The 18,753-nt window shown below is 45.3% G+C and overlaps 1 protein-coding gene across 16 annotated transcripts in view; it reads left to right on the forward strand.

The window, feature by feature from the left end:
• The window catches only part of DPY19L1 (dpy-19 like 1), a 282,848-nt gene continuing 279,184 nt past the window's right edge, over window positions 15,090-18,753 (forward strand). For 14 of the 16 annotated variants that reach the window (XM_021079315.1, XM_021079319.1, XM_021079314.1 and 11 more), the window contains exon 1: window positions 15,192-15,489. In XM_021079315.1, coding sequence (XP_020934974.1) covers window positions 15,192-15,489 — 298 coding nt within the window. Of the gene's footprint in view, window positions 15,490-18,753 lie in introns of all 16 variants that reach the window. The other 2 variants (XM_021079309.1, XM_021079325.1) reach the window with 2 other exon arrangements.

Below are 18,753 nucleotides of genomic sequence, written 5' to 3' on the forward strand. Positions count from 1 at the left end.
AATTAAAGAGAACTCAAGTTATTCCCCATGATATGCCACACTCAGTTGTCCTGAACATACTTTCTTGTGAAAGCCTGTAATTGTTGGATAGCCTTTATTTTGAAGGAAGCAATTTTTAGCTCTTAAAGGAAACCACAATTCACAGGGTCTATCTTTTGTGAAGGTGTCACCACACAAGACAGCATAGAGCCAAGGGTGAGGAGAGTGGCACGTTCCTCAGCCTCTTTGTGGTTTTTCCCCTGTAAATTGGGGATAATAAAATTATGCACCTTGTAGATCGTTGTGAGGGTTAAATACTGTGTATACAAGACACAGAACAGTGCCCAAGATCTGGCAAAGCCTAGTTTTACAGCAGCTAGTATTATTATTTTTTTTGTGTGTGAGCCTTTTCCTTTTTTGAGGGTTTTCATCAGTGTTTTACGAGTTGTGCTGTCTTTGGGTGAAGATTCAAAAGCATCACTACTGCTTTTGCATCATGCCTGCACGTAAATACACAGGGCACATCGGCCTGAATTTCTTTTGTTTTCGAAATACTTAAAATTCCATGAACCTCTTCCTTGGCTGGCTCCAGAAATGTGTCTCGGGCTTGGGTAGCTCCAGGAAAAATGAAACTTGGCACAGGGAGCTTTCCTCAAAATACCTCATGACTCTTTTCAACTGGGTCCTCATACTTGCACCTTGATTCATTTCTCCATCTTTACATCCATCATTTTCAGGCTCTTTCTGTTTCTGACCAGCCCAGAGAGGGTGGAGGGTGAGTGGTGGGGAGGGGAGATGCCTACTCAGGGCTTCCAAGCTGTGGCAAAGCCGGAGCTGGGCTGAGGGGAGGAGCAGGAGTTTAGAAGATGGATCCCTGGCTTTCCAGGTTGAAGTTCCACACTGTCTTCCAGCCAGTGCTGTGTACTACTGTGCTCTGTAGATTAAATTAGCATTTGTGGCCTGATCCAAGTGTTTGGAAAGGCTGCAAACAAGTAGAGACCAATGCCACAGACCAAGTCTGCTTCTGATGTGGAAAGCCACTTCTTTGTTTTGATTGGAGTGACACTCTGTAATCCTTTTATCTGCATTGTTTTTTCCTCTTACTGCACAGACCCTGCGTTAAAGATAATTTAATATATGTTTTAAAAAGTCTATCATATAACTAAGGCACAAAAACAGAGATCAGCAGAGTTCCTGTTGTGGCTCCATGGGTTAAGAACCCAACATAGTGTCTGTGAGGATGTGGGTTCAATCCTTAGCCTCTCAGTGGTGGGTTAAGGATCCAGTGTTTCTGTGGCTGTGGTGTAAGCGTGCAGCTGCAGTTCTGATTCAACCCCTGGCCTGGGACCTTCCATATGCTGCAAGTGTGGCCTGAAAAAGAAAAAATAAAATAAAATAATATAAAATTAAAAATTAAAAAATAGACATCAATTCATTTTCCCTTAAAGTTGTAGGTCTCAGCCTCACTGTTTGGCAGAGTCTCTTGGGGAGTTTCTAAAAATTACAAATATCCACCCCCCGCCCCAGTCCTTTCAGATTTCATTGGTCTGGGTGAGATCTAGGCCTTGGCTTTTCTTAAAGGCTCCCAGGTAATGTTAATGTTGCCTGATCTCCAGGGGTGTGACCTGGCAGCCTATGGGTCCACAGTGAACAGCTGTGGTGGGTAGTCCCTGTACCTCCTTCCCCAGACTTCAGGTTCCAAGAAAAAGATCAGGTGACACCAAAGATGCTTCTAACAGAACCCCAAATAATATATCTGTGTAATCTTTTAACAAAGTTTTATTAATAGTATGTTAACTACCTCATTTTCTTGGCAATATTTTCGAGACCCGTTTCCAAGATCTATCTTAAACTACTAAAGAAGAATGATTATGGACTTTTATAGCTATTCTTCCAAAGGATGACTCCAGAAAGAAGGAAGGATGAGGGATAAAGTTTGTGAAAATCAATCTCTATTGCTTTTTCAATTTTTTTTATAGCAAAATTTGTTTGCTTCTCCTAAGTATTTCCTTATGAAATGTACATATTATTAAATATTACTAGTAGAGGAATTAGAGAAAATATATATCTGTCTTCAAAAATTGTAAAATATAAACAAAAGAAAGAATCTTAATTTACTGGAGAGTGTGACCTCCAAACACTTAGAACTGCTTCATATGGAGTAAGTGAGTCTTAAAGCACCATCCAAGCCAGGTTTTCCTAGCTGTGGTCAGGAACCTCCTGGCTAGACAGGCAGGTAGCTACAGTCTTACTCCTCACTCTCTAGGGGCAGGGGCCAGTCATGTGCATTTTAAGCAAGCTTCCTATGTATTTTACCTGACTTTATTTTTTTATTGCAGCAGTATCATTTAAAAAATAAAATTGTGCACAAAATCCCAGCAAATAAACTGGTGACAGTGGAGTTCCATCAGTGGACAAAGTGGTGATGAGGCAGGCTTGAGGTTCAGTTGGCGGTGGCCTGTCCTGGGGATTCAAGGGAGCTTCCCAGAGACATTGCACCCAGCTGCTTGAAGGACTCCGAACATTGGTGTCATGTCTGCCTCTCTGCTTCCACTGAGCTGCCTGCCCCCTAACTTGTCCCCTTCCATCTCTCCTCCTCTTCTCTCCACTCCAAGGGTGGTCCTTGTTAAGGTTCCAGGAACTCTTCTTATCTTAGCATACCTTCTTTTTCAACCAGTCTATTCACTCAACAGCTTCTGAAATAGATGCATTTATCCAGGCTCAAAAGAAAAGAAATTTAGAACATGATAAGTTAGTAAGGTGAAGTAATTATTTTTTAACATTTGCATTAAACTTGTTAAATTGTAAAAAAGTGTTCTTTTTTTTATTACTCAAATGAATTAATCACATCTGTAGTTGTATAATGATCATAACAATCTGATTTCACAGGATTTCCATCCCACAGCCCAAGCACATCCCCCCAACCCCCAGACTGTCTCCTCTGGAGACCATAAGTTTTTCAATATCTGTGAGTCAGCATCTGTTCTGCAAGGAAGTTCGGTCTGTCCTTTTTCCAGATTCCACATGTCAGTGGAAGCATTTGATGTTGGTGTCTCATTGTATGACTGACTTCACTTCGCATGATAGTTTCTAGGTCCATCCATGTTGCTAAAAATGCTGGTATTTCGTTCTTTTTGATGGCTGAGTAATATTCCATTGTGTATATGTCCCACATCTTCTTTATCCACTCCTCTGTCAATGGACATTTAGGTTGTTTCCATGTCTTGGCTATTGAGAAGAGTGCTGCAATGAACATCGGAGTACATGTGTCTTTGTGAGTCATGGTTTTCTCTGGATAGATGCCCAGGAGTGGGATTGCTGGATCCAGTGGTAGTTCTCTGTTTAGTTTTCTGAGGAATCTCCCTACTGTTTTCCACAGTGGTTGCACCAATTTACAATCCCACCAACAGTCTACTAGGGTTCCTTTCTCTCCACACCCTCTCCAGCACTATTGTTTGTAGACTTTTTGATGATGGTCATTCTGGCTGGTGTAAGGTGGTACCTCATAGTGGTTTTGATTTGCATCTGTTTAATAATGAGTGATGTTGAACATCTTTTCATGTGTTTTTTGGCCATCTGTATGTCTTCTTTGGAGAACTGTCTGTTTAGATCTTCTGCCCATTTTTTTGATGGGGTTGTTCCTTTTTTTGGTATTGAGCTGCAGAAGGTGTTTATAAAATTTGGGGATTAATCCCTTGTCAGTTGATTCACTTGCAAGATTTTCTCCCATTCTGTGGGTTGTCTTTTCGTTTTGTTTAGGGTTTCCTTTGCTGTGCAGAAACTTTTAAGTTTGATTAGGTCCCATTTGTTTATTTTTCTTTTTATTGTCAATACTCTAATAAGAGGTGAATCTGAGAAGATGTTGCTGTGGTTTATGTCAGAGAGTATTTGGCCTATGTTTTCCTCTAAGAGTTTTATAGTGTCTGGTCTTATATCTAGGTCTTTAGTCCATTTGGAATTTATTTTTTGTGTATGGTGTTAGGGAGTGTTCTAATTTCATTCTTTTCCATGTGGCTGTCCAGTTTTCCCAGCACCACTTATTGAACAGGCTGTCCTTTCTCCATTGTATATTCTTGCCTCCTTTGTCACAGATGAGTTGGCTATAGGTGCGTGGGTTGAATTCTGGGCTTTCTATCCTGTTCCACTGATCTATATTTCTGTCTTTGTGCCAGTACCATGTGGTTTTGATAATTGTTGCTTTGTAGTATAGTCTGAAGTCCGGGAGCCTGATTCCTCCAGCTCCATTTTTCTTTTTCAGGATGTCTTTGGCTATTCTGGGTCTTTTTTTCTTCCAAACAAACTTTAAAATATTTTGTTCGAGTTCTGTGAAAAATGTCCTTGGCAATTTGATAGGGATTGCATTGAATATGTATACTGCCTTAGGTGGGTAGTGATTTTGATAATGTCAACTCTCCCAATCCACGAGCATGGTATATCTTTCCATCTATTTGTGTCATCTTTGATTTCTTTCATCAGTGTCTTATAGTTTTCAGAGTACAGGTCTTTTTTCTCTAGGTGGGTTTACTCCTAGGTATTTTATTCTTTAAAAAAGTGTTCTTTTTAACTAAAGTATAGTTAATACATAATATTCTATTAGTTTCAGGTGTACAACATAGTGATTCAATAATTTTGTAGATTATACTCCATTTAAAGTTATTATAAAATATTGCCTATGTTTTCTGTGCTGTAGCCTATTTATTTTATACATAATGAATTATAAAACTGCATTCACTCTTGCTGGAGTGGCCTTCAAGAGTGTCCAAGCCTTGCTCTGGTTTTTCAGGACTGCTGTTGAGGGCTGATCTTGTATTATGTCAATCTGTGTTACATTAAGTAACTCTATCAGACTTTCCGTGCAAGGTTCACTCCCACTAACAAAACAATATTGCAGATTAGAAATTTTAAGCTGGCAATGAAGGAGTTGGTAACTTATTATTTATTTATTTATTTATTTTTGTCTTTTTGCTATTTCTTGGGCCGCTCTCGCGGCATATGGAGGTTCCCAGGCTAGGGGTCGAATCAGAGCTGTAGCCACCGGCCTACGCCAGAGCCACAGCAATGTGGAATCCGAGCCGCGTCTGCGACCTACACCACAGCTCACGGCAACGCCAGACCCTTAACCCACTGGGTAAGGGCAGGGACCGAACCCGCAACCTCATGGTTCCTAGTCAGATTCGTTAACCACTGCGCCACGACGGGAACTCCTTTATTTATTTATTTTTTTATTTTTTGTCTTTTTGATTATTTATTTATTTATTAATTTATTTTTGTCTTTTTAGGGCTGCACCCGTGGCATATGGAGGTCCCCAGGCTAGGGGTTGATTTAGAGCTGTAGCTGCCGGCCTACGTCATAGTCACAGCAATACAGGATCCAAACTGTCTGCAACCTACACCACAGCTCACAGTAATGCCAGATCCTTAACCCACTGTGTGAGGCCTAATTGAACCTGTGTCCTTACAGATCCTAGTCAGATTCATTTCCACTGAGCCACGATGGGAACTCGCTGAAGGTAACTTCTTAAAGTCCTAATTGTCTTTATTTCATGGTGGGAGATGAGGAAAGAAGAGCAAACATCTAGTCTGTGTGTGAATCAAGCATGCTGTGATGGGCTGCCAAAGGAACTGCAGAGTGGGCCATGCATCCTCTAATAGACCTCACAGGGCGCTGTCATATTCAAGTGTGACAAAACTCTGCAGAAAGCAAAACGAAACACTTGGGCCAGTCACTGGGTGGGTTGTTGCCTCTCTTCGGGGGGATCTGGAGGCCGGCTTAAGCCTCTCTGAAAAAGAAACAAGAAAACTCAAGAAAAATGGCCCCAAAGTATCACTAATACCTTTGTACCCATTACCAGTGCACCCCCCCATCCTGTGTTGGAAACTCCTCAAATATGATTAGAAGTCCATGGAATGTGCAGTCATAGGACTGAGGATGGACTTTTAGGGATGTGCTCTGTCACTGCCACTTCTTGCTCTTTTGTTCACTATACTCAACAAATAGATCATTTGGGGCAGGTCAGAAAGAACTGGGATAAGCTTCTTTTCTCTGTGCCCCTTTTCTCCCATTAACTCAGGGCCAGTGACAACTGGGTCTTGATTCTGTCTGAGCCTGAATTCACAGAATTCACACTGCAGAGCCTCCCAAAGCTTCCAGGAAGCCAGCATGGTGCGCACTGCTCCTCAAACAAGGTGCCGGGGCTAGTGTGCTGTTTCGCTGCACTTTGCATTTCAGCTCTTGCAAGAGCACCCTTAACTCCAGATACAATGTACATGGTCTGGATGCAAATTCAGGTGCTAGAACCCATGTCAGTTAGCTTTCTCTGAAGAGCCAAAGATTCCTTATCTCGTACTCCTCCCTAACCTGTTGCCTGGGACAGAATGGACACTGTAGCCACACGGAGCTTCTGGGCAGGCAAAGGTGCAGCCTCTATTTGACTCCAGCGTTGCTGAGCTTTGCGGGCTTCAGGTCATGTTGCAATGGTGATAAACTATCTCCAGCTATAGTTTTAATGTTAGTTTCTGAAAACAAACCAGGATTAGTGGCATGAGCTGAACTGAGTTGCATTAATAGCTGCTTGGGAAGTGAAACAACAAAATCACTCAGTTTTTAAATATATCTGCAAAATTTATCGAAAATAATTATAGTATAAATATATAGTGAATATCTTAGAAGGCTAGGCTTAACTCTAATTTATCATCCTTACATTTCAAATGACTATTAAATGAGATCAAGTACAGCTAATCATAGGTATCTTCCAAAGAGCCAGCTTAACCTTTTAACTGGTCTCATATTTGTCCTGATTTGCTCTCTTATAGGCCTTCTGTACTTCACCATCCTGTTTATAGGAGCACCTGCTTATAGGAGCACCCTCTCAGGCCCTGGGCTTTTTCCCTGTCCATCTTCCTGCAAATACCTCAGCCACCCCCCACCCACATGCCACAAGTTCACATCCTCAGAGCATGTCTGCTTGATGCTTTTTCAAACCCTGTTTACAACCTAGCAATCTTTATTTTTTCAACTATCAATCTTTTGATCACTCCAGTTCACGGTTTTCAAATAGAAAATTTTGTCCTTCTGTAAGGCTCTGAATCTCAATTCATTTAGCCTAACTAGCTTTCTTTTCTGCTGTTTCATTAATCCATACAATCATATATTCAATCATTTGCCTACAAAGATTGAATGGGCACACTGGGAGTGTCAGGTTCCGAGATACCACACAATGGTGGCAGTTTGGGGTGTGATGTGCCACCCAGACTTCCCCTTCAGGCTTGATGCTAGGGGTGTAGGTTGCTGAGGGCTCACAACTGAATCTCTTTTGGGACTAGCTCTTAGTTGTACACATTGTATGGAGCTGCCTTGCCCAGGGTTCTCCCGCTCTTTCTAAGCAGCCACTGCCAATAACTGGCTGATGTGGAGTCAAAGGCTTAGGACTCTTGCCACCATTTGGGATGATCTTGAAGGGTCATTCTAGCTCCTGGGCTCCCTGCTGGATTGGCCGAGACCTCTACTGCAATTTCTCGTTGCCCAGTTCCATTTTCTCCACTCTTTTACAGGCTTTGTTCTTAAAAGTACCCCCACAAAGCCACCTACTTGCAAATTTTCATCTTAGAGTCTTCTTGGGGAACCTGACCTAATACAGAGCTTTCCTTCAAGAAAATTACAGTCTAACAGAGAAGTCAGATAAATAAACTGGCAAGTAGACAGTATGGTAATGATTTGACAGGGCAGTCAGGGTTACTAGATGTATGGCTAAGAGGGAGGAAGGCAGAAGGAGAGGAAAGTTCCTGCATGAGCTGATTTCTAAGTGTGATGCTGAGGATGAGACAGTTATCTGGGAGAACTGCCAGGAGTAGGGCAGGACAGAAGTATGATGGTTCAAGACAACAGCATATGTACAGGTCCAGGGGGATAGAGGACACTGAGGACTGGAGAATTGTGAGAGATGAGGCTGGAGAAAAAAAAGTAGGGAGAGAGTGTGCTGTGGCACAATTCATGAAGTCACATTTAGGAATTTGGAAGTGCTGAATGGTGTCTTGAAAAGGAATGGCATCAGATTTTCATATTAGAAACGGTTCTCTGGAATAATGGTGGGCAGCAAGAGAAGATGCAAAATGACCAGGTAGAAGGTGCTGCTGAAATCCATGGGAAAAATGATGTTGGATAGTGGCAGTGAGGATGGAAGGAAAAGAACTTATCTGAGAGACAATTATGAGATAGAATCAGCAGGATTCTGTGATTGATTGTATGTTGGAAGTAAGAGAGAAGAAATAAAGATGACTCCCTGGATAGGGGAATAGAGAAAATTGCGGTGTCATTTATTGAGATTAGAAGACTGGAAAAGAAGCAATTTTGGATTTGGGGACATCCTACTGTGGGCATCGAAGGGGCAGTTGGTAATATGGGTTTGATGCTGAGGGAATCTGGGTGGGGAACACAGGTTTAGAAATCTCCAGCAAAAAGGCTGTAATGAGATTGCCCAGGGAATGCATTGGAGTAAAAGAAGGAAAGGCTCAGTTTTGAACCCTAAATGGCATTAATACTTAGTGAACAAGAGGGCCCTTTAAGGGAGACTGAAAAGGGACAAAAGAGACACAAAACCCAAAAGAGTGTGTGTCAGAGAAACCAAAGGAAGAGAGTCGTTAGATGACAAGATAAAGTCTGGTGTGTCCTGTGAGCTTTGCAATCTGGAGGTCATTAGTGATCTTGGTGAGTTTTGCGGTGTCTTAGAATGAACGCCAGACTTCCATGAGCTTGACTGACTGGGAAATGAGGAAGCAGGGATGACAGGTATAAGGAACTCTACCAGAAATATCAGTGAATGAAGCAAGGAGAGGGAGAGGTGTTGTCTGGGGAATGGTTCTAATTAGGATGGAAGTCACTTGGGCAAGCTTAAGGTTGTCAGGAGGCAACCCCAGGTATGGAGAGATGACTCAGCAGTTAGTTGGTAGAGGAAGGCATCAGGGATGGTGGGATGGAGTAAACCAGCCCCTGGAGAAGAGGTTGGCCGCCTATGGAAGAGGGGCTCCTCCTAGTGATGAGAGGGAAGTAGGGCCTTGGTCTGTCATCAGTTGGAAGGACAGGACAGCAGATCCTTCCAACGGTGTCCAGTCTCTTCATAGCTTAGGGGGAAAGGCCCTCTGCTGGGATCATGGGAATCAGTGAGACAGGTGTGGCAGGTTTGTGAGACCAGTTGTTTTGGCCAGCTCAGGCTGCTCTAACAATACCATAGAGTAAGTAGCTAAGATACAGCATTTATTTCTCACAGTTCAGGAGGTTGGGAAGTCCAAGATCAAGGCTCTGAGAAATTCAGTGCCTGGTGAGGGCCTCCTTCCTAGTTCATAGATAATCCTTTTTTCACTGTGTCCTCACTTGGCAGAAGTGGAAGAAGGAGTTCTAAGTCTCTGTCATGGATGCTAATCCCATCCTGAGGGCTCTGCCTTCATGATCTAACCCCAACCCAAAGACTCCCACTTCCAAACACCACCACACTGGGGATTGGGTTTCAACATATGAATCTGGGGAGGAGTGTGTATGCATTGTATGTGTGTTGATAGCAGCAGCGAACATTTGCTATATCTGCTCTGGGGAATGGGACCAAGGGACTAGAGGACAACTTCAGGGCAGCACTTAGGTCCTTTTGCTGATGGAAGCTAAGAATACATAGGGGTTCCTGCCTTCCAAGTTGTGGCATTTTTCCAGCACTCCTCAGCAGCATGGGCATAGCTCCAAAGTTGGACATCGGGATTTTGCCAGGTGGGTGAGATGAAAACACCATGCGGCAGGTGGAGGGGGTGGGAGTGGGATCCCGACACTGCAGTGATGAGCTGGGCACTGGCACTTGATATGGAATAGTAAGGAGACTTAGAGGCACTGGCTGTGGTTGCTTGAATTTTAAAATGCAGGGGCAAAGCCAGATTGGGGTGATGACAAGGAGCAGGATGGGGCCCTAAGAGCAGGTAGATGACATGCAGTAGGAGTGTGGTCACAGAGATGAGGCTGTCAAGCAGGTGAGAGGCTGGGTGTTAGAAGGGTGGTCATTTGTAGCAGTGGTAGAAGTTGAGGGGGCTGGGGGGCGGGGCTAGAGTAAATGGTCAGGAGTGTTACCAGGCAGTCTGCACAGGCCGGCAGCAGTGAATGGTCAAGATGACGAGGGCTTCAGTGGAGCTTTCCCGGAGGCAGAAAGGCGCTTCACGGAAAGAAGGGGTAGAGTTGTGGGGAGAATGAACCTGTCATAGGAGGGGAAGGGCCAAGAGGTAGAAACCACGGAGAAAAGCCGAGTGTGACAGGGATGAATCTATGGCCTCAGGGAGCACAAAGTAAGGCTGGGTTGAGGGAATAGCTTAGGGAGGAGGGGATAGATTGTGTGATACGTCCAGGTTCTTACCCTGGAGAATGGACTTGTGAGACTGAGCAAATGCATCAGTCTCCCCACCTTACCTTCATCTGGGGGCAGGTGAGAGGAAGGCTTGGGCATCTGGCTATGTATGAGGCAGCAAGGCCCACTGGATGCAGTCAAGTCTCTGCCCAGAGCAGAGGCCAGGGGTGTGGTGAGAGGAAGGCTTGGGCATCTGGCTATGTATGAGGCAGCAAGGCCCACTGGATGCAGTCAAGTCTCTGCCCAGAGCAGAGGCCAGGGGTGTAATTCATTGGCTTCTTGGCTTCCAGTGTTCGTAAGGCCGTGGCTGTGTGTGTGTGTGTGTGTGTGTGTGTGTGTGTGTGTGTGTGTGTGTGTGTGTGTGTGTGTGTAGTCTGTTCAGGTGTAGGTAGTTTTGGGGCTCTCTGAGACCCAGGATCTGTGTTGGGGCACTCTGAGCATTTCATGCTCTAATCACTACTTCGTTCATCTGTTCACTCTTTTGTCCATTTATTTATTCCTCAAACTTACATTAGTTGTTTCTTCCCTTCCTCACTCCAAAGAGGAGTTAAGATGTTCCCATTGTCACTTATTATGGGCAAGGCACACGAGGGTTTCAGAAATATGCTGTTCCTTGTCCATAATGTGTTTTCCACGTTTCCTTCTGCTCCGACAAGATCTGTTGTTCCCACTGGGCCTAGACAAGTTTCAGCTCCTCCCTGAAAACCCCTCAGTCATGTCAGACATGGTCTCTTCTCTTCAGAACCCTTTCAGTACTGATGAACCAGGTATTTCCCCATGTAACCTTATTTTCTCTTGGCTCGCCCTGCCTCTCCAGCAAAACTGTAAGCACTTTGGGGCTGGGGACTTAGTATGTGAATTTTTAATGTCTCTAAAATCCACTAAGACACCAAGCACAGAGTAAGCCCTCAGCGACGGGAACTGCATTTTAGGGAGACATGCCCCTCTGGAGTGGAGTGTTTCTTGATGATGCACTGTAACTGGGACTAATAATGAACTCTCTGAGTTCATCAGGAACACTCATTGGAGCATGAACAGTTTAAATTACAAGGTCAGCTACCAGAAATATAGAAGATAAAATTTGAAAAGCAATAAAGTAGCAATTTACATTTGTTCTCACCAGAGACTAAAGGAATACATTCCAACAAAGTGACAAGTTAATGTTGGAGCTTTGCGGCAAAGTTGAATGCTATGCAGATATACTTCGTTGCACCCATTTGAGGTTTCTGTGAAGTATGCCCAATTATGCAGGTTCCTTTCTTGTATGAGCAACTACTGACGGGACAACTGTCAGACTCTAGAACTTGACCCACAGACACACTGGCACTAAAGAGATCAAGTGACTTAGCTCAAGGGAATGAAAAATAGATGTCACAGTTAAGATTCTCCTTTTGCTCTCACACTGTGGGTAGGAGTGGGAGGAAAAGGGGAAATTTGGAAGTTTTAAATAGGGGCTTTCAAATGCCATTGTAAAGAAGTAAGGACATTGGTTCCCAGCCGTCTAGCCTTGACCAGTTTTGCTTTTCATTGTTCATTTAACAATGTTCCCCTAGTCCCTATGCTTTAATACTGCTAGGCTCTATTTTGGTGCATTTACTTGTCTTACTCTATTATTTTATGGTCTTTTAAATTTTATGCTCATTTACTCCTTTTAACCTCCTCTTTCTGCTTCCCCAAAGTTTTACATTTTTTTTTTCATGAAAAGTTTTTATTTCAAATGCCCAAAGTGTAGGTTTTGGAGAGAAAAGGATTAGGCTTGGACTGGTGACCAGAGAGGAATTCATGAGTGGCTGCTCTGTTGGGTTTCTTTCCTCGGAATTAATTTGTCTGCCTTGACCCAGTGTTTCTATAGTGTCACATAAAGAAGTAACTTCCTGGCACATCTGAAACTTGTGGGAAAAAAAAATGGCCACTAATTGTAATACTTAATCTATATTCATTGCAATCTTGAATTAATTCATAGGATCATCTGTGTACAACACATTTTTTTTTTTTTTTTTAAATGCAGCTTTCAGTTTCCCTTTCTCCCTTTTCCTTCTACTCTCTCTCTCTGGCATCCACCACTATGTGGCAGCTCTTGGCCTAAAGATAGGAATATGAGTGAACTGCACTCCCTGCTCTTGTGGATCTCAGAGTTATAAAGACAAAATGAAATTTGACTCATAACCTTCATGACTATTCCATTTTCTGCTTCACCACCCTCCCTGTGTGAAACATCCTCCTTTGGGGGGGCGGGTGTTGGTGGGGCAGAGAAGGGTAAGAGCAGTTGCTTCTTTTATCCAGGCTTAGTGACCCACTGAATGGTCACCATTTGTAAAGCATGCGTGGGAAGCAAGGAACTTTAGGGGAGGATCAGTTCTCAGACAGCTGATAAGCTTGAAGCCCAGAGAGTGTGGGACTGGTCCAAATATCACACCACTGTCCTTGCTCTTCTGCATCCTACTTCCTGCATCCTTACATCCATCAGCCTCAGGCTCTGGGACAGAAGACTTGCTACCCTCTATACCTCATTCACTGCTTTGAACATTTATTGGATAGTTACCTTGATGGACGTAATTGTGAGATACCTTATATACATTGTCTTATTTAATTTTCACAAACCTGTAGGGTAGATGCTTTTATTACTTTTATTTTAGGGATGAGGAAATTGAGACTCAAAAAGGTCTGGTAACTTGGCCAAGGACACAGGACCGGTATATAGGAGCAAAGACTAGAACATGGATCTACGGTTACCATGTTTTTTGACCAATATGTTAGAATGCCCCTTTCGGGGATTCTTCACTTGGTTGCCAATAAAATAAATTTGCAATTTATTTATTTGCAAGTACAAGTTTTCACCTACCATTTTAACTAATATTTTACAGTCTTCTTGGTTGCCAAGAAGGGGCTCTTCAGCACTGGTGGAACTGATCAAACCCTCCTGGGTGTGTCTTAAAAGACAGATGTCCCTCTTTCAGTTCAATTCAATAAACTTTCATAGACAGGCTCCAGGTTAGGCTCTGTGGGATAATATGAAGCTGAGTAGGAAAGATGCTTTGTCCTTCAGAAATTTGAGAATATAGGAGAGGAGGGCTAGAACTAAGTGACTTTCAAGTGCACTACAAAACACAGCATTATAAATCATCATTTGGTCATGTTATTTCCTGCATTCATTCACTCAGTCACTCATTTATCCATTCAGTGTTTGTTTACCCTGGTAAAGTGATACCAGTTGAATCTAACAGGGTAACACTGGATCCATCAGACACACTGTTTCAGAATGTAAACATTCTTTAAAATCACTTTCAATAATTTTTCAAAAACCAGTGTCCAAAAATAGTCGTTCCCTCCTGGGATAAAAGACAGCTGAAAATCCAAATTCACAAAAATACAGAGTACGGAGAATTATTAATTTGCATGGCAAAAACTATTACAAAATAATTCACTGCCTTTAAAAAGTAAGTGAATGCCGGTATTAAGTTACTTAAATCACTGGGCAGAGAAACAAGGGAGAGGACCCATAGCCACGTGAAGCCTCTAGGATTACAGTGGAGATAATCAGAATCATGTGGCTTGATATACAAAATTGGGAACTAAGGACAACTTTTTGGAACAAGCTCATTGGATTTAAAGGTAAGGAACATTTCGGTGATCCACGAGGCTGCAGGGTTTTGTGCAAAAAATGCAGGGATGTGGGGGCGGGGGTGGAAGGTAAATGAAAGTTGCCTGGTTTTCCCAATCTTCCTAGGCTTCCTTCAGTCATGCCTTCTGCTGCTGCATGAAAGAAAATACGTTTTCAACTAAAGGCTTGTATTTAACATCAAATAAAGTTCTACTCTCTTTCAAGCCATAAGGTTATATAGCATTTGAAACTAACAGGACATTCTCATTGCTAATCTTTCCTTCTCAGTCCATTCAATTTTATTACCCTCAGTCTAGGCTGCTACCCCTGGTTTTTGGTTTTAATGTCAGGCACACACTTCTGTCCCGACCTTTATCAGCTCACCCTGATACTCTACTGCCATTTTAAATCGGGTTGCCCCGCTCGTCGGGTTTGTGAAAGCGGAAGCTGCACTAGGCAGCGTTCTAAATTACGAGGCCACACAGGGTGGAGTAACGTGACCCTTTGGCTGGACTTTGGGCAGCTAGCCTTTTAGCAGCAGGGCCACCGAGAACTCCAGAGCGCACACACAGCGCCCCCAAGTGGTCCTTCTCTAGCGCCTCCTCCCGGGTCTAGCCGCCTCCGCAACGAGTTGCTTGGGCCACGCGGGCTTCACCGAGCTCCACTTGCAGCCTTAATCGGGTCCAAAACTTCGACCAGCTGCGCCCGCCCAGAGAGGGCCCTTCTTCTTTCCCCGTCGCTCCCAAAGGGTGGGACCGCCACTCCCGCTGGGCAGTCCGCGTCCTCAAACCTGCAGATTCCTGCGCGGGTTCCAAACCTGGCCGGGGTCGCTGGGCGGCCCGGGGTCGGCCCCCGCCCCCGCCGGAAGTCGGCGCGTGCGCGCTTGCCGGCCGGGAGCGCGCGTCCGGCGCGGAGGGGCAGCAGGGGCGGGGCCGCGGCTGCGGCCGCTCGCGGGGTGTCCCCGCCCCCGCCCCCTGGCGTTCCACGGTCGCCGTGACAACCGGAACGGCGGCAACGGCGGCGGGCGCGCGAGTCCGGCGCCGCCTCCCGGCAGCACCGCCAGGCAGGCAGCCGCCGCCCGGCCTTGCAGTTCTCCCCGCCTCCCCGCCGGCGGGGAGGGACCGGACCGCCCTCCGCCCGCCCGCCGGAGAGTGAGCGGCGCCGGGGCCGCCCCGCCAGCCCGCCGTTCCCCGGCCGCCGTCCGGGCGCGCGCAGCGAGCGGGCGCGACTATGCCAAGATGGTCCTGCAGGCGCGGAACAAGCACCGGGAAGCGGCCCCCAAGCCGCCCCAGCCGCCCCGCGCCTCTCAGTCGCCGCTAAGGGGGACGCCAGATGTCGGCGCCGGGGAACCCGGGCCCGAGCGCGCGCCCCCGTCCCCTCGGCGCAAGGGCGCCGCGGGCAGGAAGGGGCTCCGCGCGGAGCCCGCCGCGCCGGCGGCCGGGGGCGGCCTCGGGGGGCGCTTGGCGGCTCGACTAAGCGGGGCGCTGGGCCTGCGGCGCTCGGGGCGCGGCCGGACCTGGACCACGCTCCTGTTAGGTGAGCAGCCCAGCGCGCGGGCGCCGCCGGGACGCGGAACTTTGAGGCACGGGTCCCCCTCTCCCCCTCCGCTCCTCTCTCCTCCGGCTTCTGTGCCGCCGAGCCCCGCCGGCCGGTTTCCGTCAGTTTGCAGCCCTCTCCGACTTTTCCTGGGACGTCCTTACCTTCTCCTCCCCTCCCCCGCCCTGGCTCAGCCTTCCTCGCTCCCTTCCTACCCGCTCTCAGTGTCGGCTTTAAAAAAAATGGCCCCGAGATCAACAGCTGCCCGGTCTGGCCGCGAACTGGCAGGTCTGCGCTAACGAGACTTGGGCGCTGCTGATTGGCGCGGACCGGCTGCCTTCCCGTTATCTCGGCCCCTGCTCCGGAGGATGGTTTGCGATTACTTGGAGCCCAAAGCAAAAGCAGGTTGCCTGTCCTAGAAAGTTGCTAAACTTATAATTAAATTTTAGCGTGCTTTTTTTCTTCTTGGCTGCAACCACAGCTGGTGGCACTTAGTGATTCCCCTCCGCACATCACTTTCCCGGTTGTGTTGTGTTTTGGGCGCCTGAGCTGGGACACTGCTGACCTGGCGAACGATTGGTTTGGAGGGCTGCCCTCGTCTTTCGGGCCTTGACCAAACGGATGATACGTAGCGATGAGCTGAAAGAAATAAAGTTAAATTGTTCACATGTTGTGGACCGTTTTGAGGTTTCCTTTGTTTCCTGATTGACATTCTGATAAGGCAAGTTATAGCAGTTTGGATAATAGGCCAGATTTTTCTTAAGTCAGCAAGTAAAATGCTGTAACACTACTTTTCCAATATAATGTTGTTAATGGGCTTTGGCTGCTTAATTATTTAACTATTGGTGATTTATCCCTTATTACCCTTTCACATTCCCTTAGTGACCCAAAAGGATTTGGAGTTCAGTGTAGACCAGGGAATAGGACAGAGCAAATAGTCTTCCCCTGAGATCACAGCCATCACTAGAAGCGACTCAATGATAAAAACCACAGTCATCACCGTGTGAGTGCGCGCGCGCATTTGTGCTCTCGCACGCGTGCCCACGAACATTTTAATGGGCTCACAAAGGTTGATATTGCTATTAGGGCACTTTTTTTTTCTTCTATTGTAGATTCAAGCCTACAGAAATTCAGTATTTTCAGTACATCCCTTCTTTTTTTTTTTTGAGTAGCGAGCTTGAAAAACCTTGCCAGTGTGCAGGTTAGAGAAGTTCACCTTGGGGAGGCAGCATGGTACAGAGGATGAGGCAGACGCTCCTGATCCAGTTCACGGTGGTTAAGTTTCGTTTAAGTTTCAAGTTATTTCCTTTGTGAGCCTTGGTGTCTCTGTGACATGGGATTATCACCTGCCCTACTTACTCCAGGGCATGTCCTGAGGACCAGAACTAAAAGGGGTGGGTATTATTTGACTAGACACTTTTGTGTTTAAAACGTTTAACGAATTTTTAGTTGCTGTTATAAAAGGACATGCATAATACTGATCTGGTGACAAGATGAGGTTGCATTTTTCCTGAATGGCTACTATAAACATTAACCAATTTGTTGCAAAACATGGAATGGCATCACTTCTTCAGGGAGGTTAACAATAACAAATCATAGAATAATATCTGTTGCCCTTTTGTACATATTTTCTTTGCTTGTAATTGCGTTTCCTTTAAATCTTCCTATATTGGATGGCTTATATTTGGATCTAGTAATGCTCATACCTTAGTACATTTTGTATGAGCATAAAAGCATGATACTTTACTTGACTCACTCATTTGAGTATTGGAAGGAGTTACAGTGAAGGCGCCGCCCCACATTTTTGAATATACTCTGGATGCTGGCCATCAGGTGGTTGATAATCAGATCATCAGACCAAGGTCTGGAGACGTTCTGTCCTTGCTAACCATTTACATGAGGCCCAGGCGCAAGATGGGTCTGGAGAATGATCAGGCCTGGGATGTTTGGGTCTTTCTCTGGATCTCTCTACCCTCAGATCCAGCAAAAAGGAGCACAATTTAGAAATTTTTGAAAGCTGCCTCATTTCCACTTTTCCTTCCTCCTCCCGAAATGAGTGAGAATTGAGTTGACACGATATGGGTTTTTAATGTTGGATTTTGCTATGACATTGCTTCATTTATGTTTTGGAATAAATTTTACATCTTGAGGCTCCCTGATAGAAGCATAGTTGTGTAAGAGAGACTGACTAGAGGTCCCGAGTTCAGTTCTGTCACCTCCACATGTGTGAAGCAATCAATGATGGCGACTCACTTAGCTACCCAGGTGGCCTTTTGCACTGTTGGGCAGTCTTAAGCCCTGTCCAAAAATCCATTTTAATAAACATGTTTTTCTCTTTTTGGAGACATTACGTGCTACTTGATAGTAACAGTGATAAGAAGGGTTTCTGAAATGTTTATTTTTAGAAGTTTCAACCCAGTAGCTCCCTGTATCAGCCAGGGGAGGCAGTGGTGTAGTAAGAAGAACCATGACAGTGTTTTTCTTTTTTTTACCACAACCCATGGTAAGCAATGTGAAACCTGCTCACACATGAAAAAAATCCAACCCAGTAATTCATGTGTCTATCCAACTATTTATGTATCAGTGTTCTAAAGGAAACATTTAATAAGTGGCCTGTTCCGCAAAAGTGTGAGCAGCTGTAAGGTACCCACAGAGAACACTGAAGCATCCAGGAATTGTCACCAGTGAAGGGGAAAGGGCGCTCCCTCCAGAGCTGAACCCAAGGAAAGCTGTGCAGTGGGGCAGGATCACCCAAGAAGAGTAACCCCAGGCACTCTGTGCCCACCCTCTGATCTCCCACTGGTGCCTCTCACTGGCTGACCAACTGAAAACCCTTAGACAGGGGGCCCAACTGAAACATTCTGGAGGGTTAGCCTGCTGGGGCTGGGGACAAGGCAGAGAAGGGAGGAGAATGGATTTAAAAAGGGAAATGGAAGCTAATGAGCAGTATGTGCCTATATTTAAGACAAAAGGGTCATGTACTGTACTTACCCTACAATATACAGTATACTCTGACTTTCTGTTCTTTTTTTAAATGCTGTTTGTATAAACCGTAAAGTTGATTTCATGGTCTAGTATTATAACTCACAGTTCGAATACACTGCCTTAAAAGAACTGTTTTCTGATTCTGTCACTATTCAAACTTGTTGGTGCTTCAGCGAAGCATTTAGCTTCTCCATGTCTCAATTTGTACACATGTAAAAATGGGAGACGTGGACTAGACTAATGATTTGCCATCCTAGCTCTATACTGTAGTCACCCGGC

The sequence above is a fragment of the Sus scrofa genome, chromosome 18 (genome assembly GCF_000003025.6).
Source record: "Sus scrofa isolate TJ Tabasco breed Duroc chromosome 18, Sscrofa11.1, whole genome shotgun sequence".
Lineage (NCBI taxonomy): Eukaryota > Metazoa > Chordata > Mammalia > Artiodactyla > Suidae > Sus > Sus scrofa.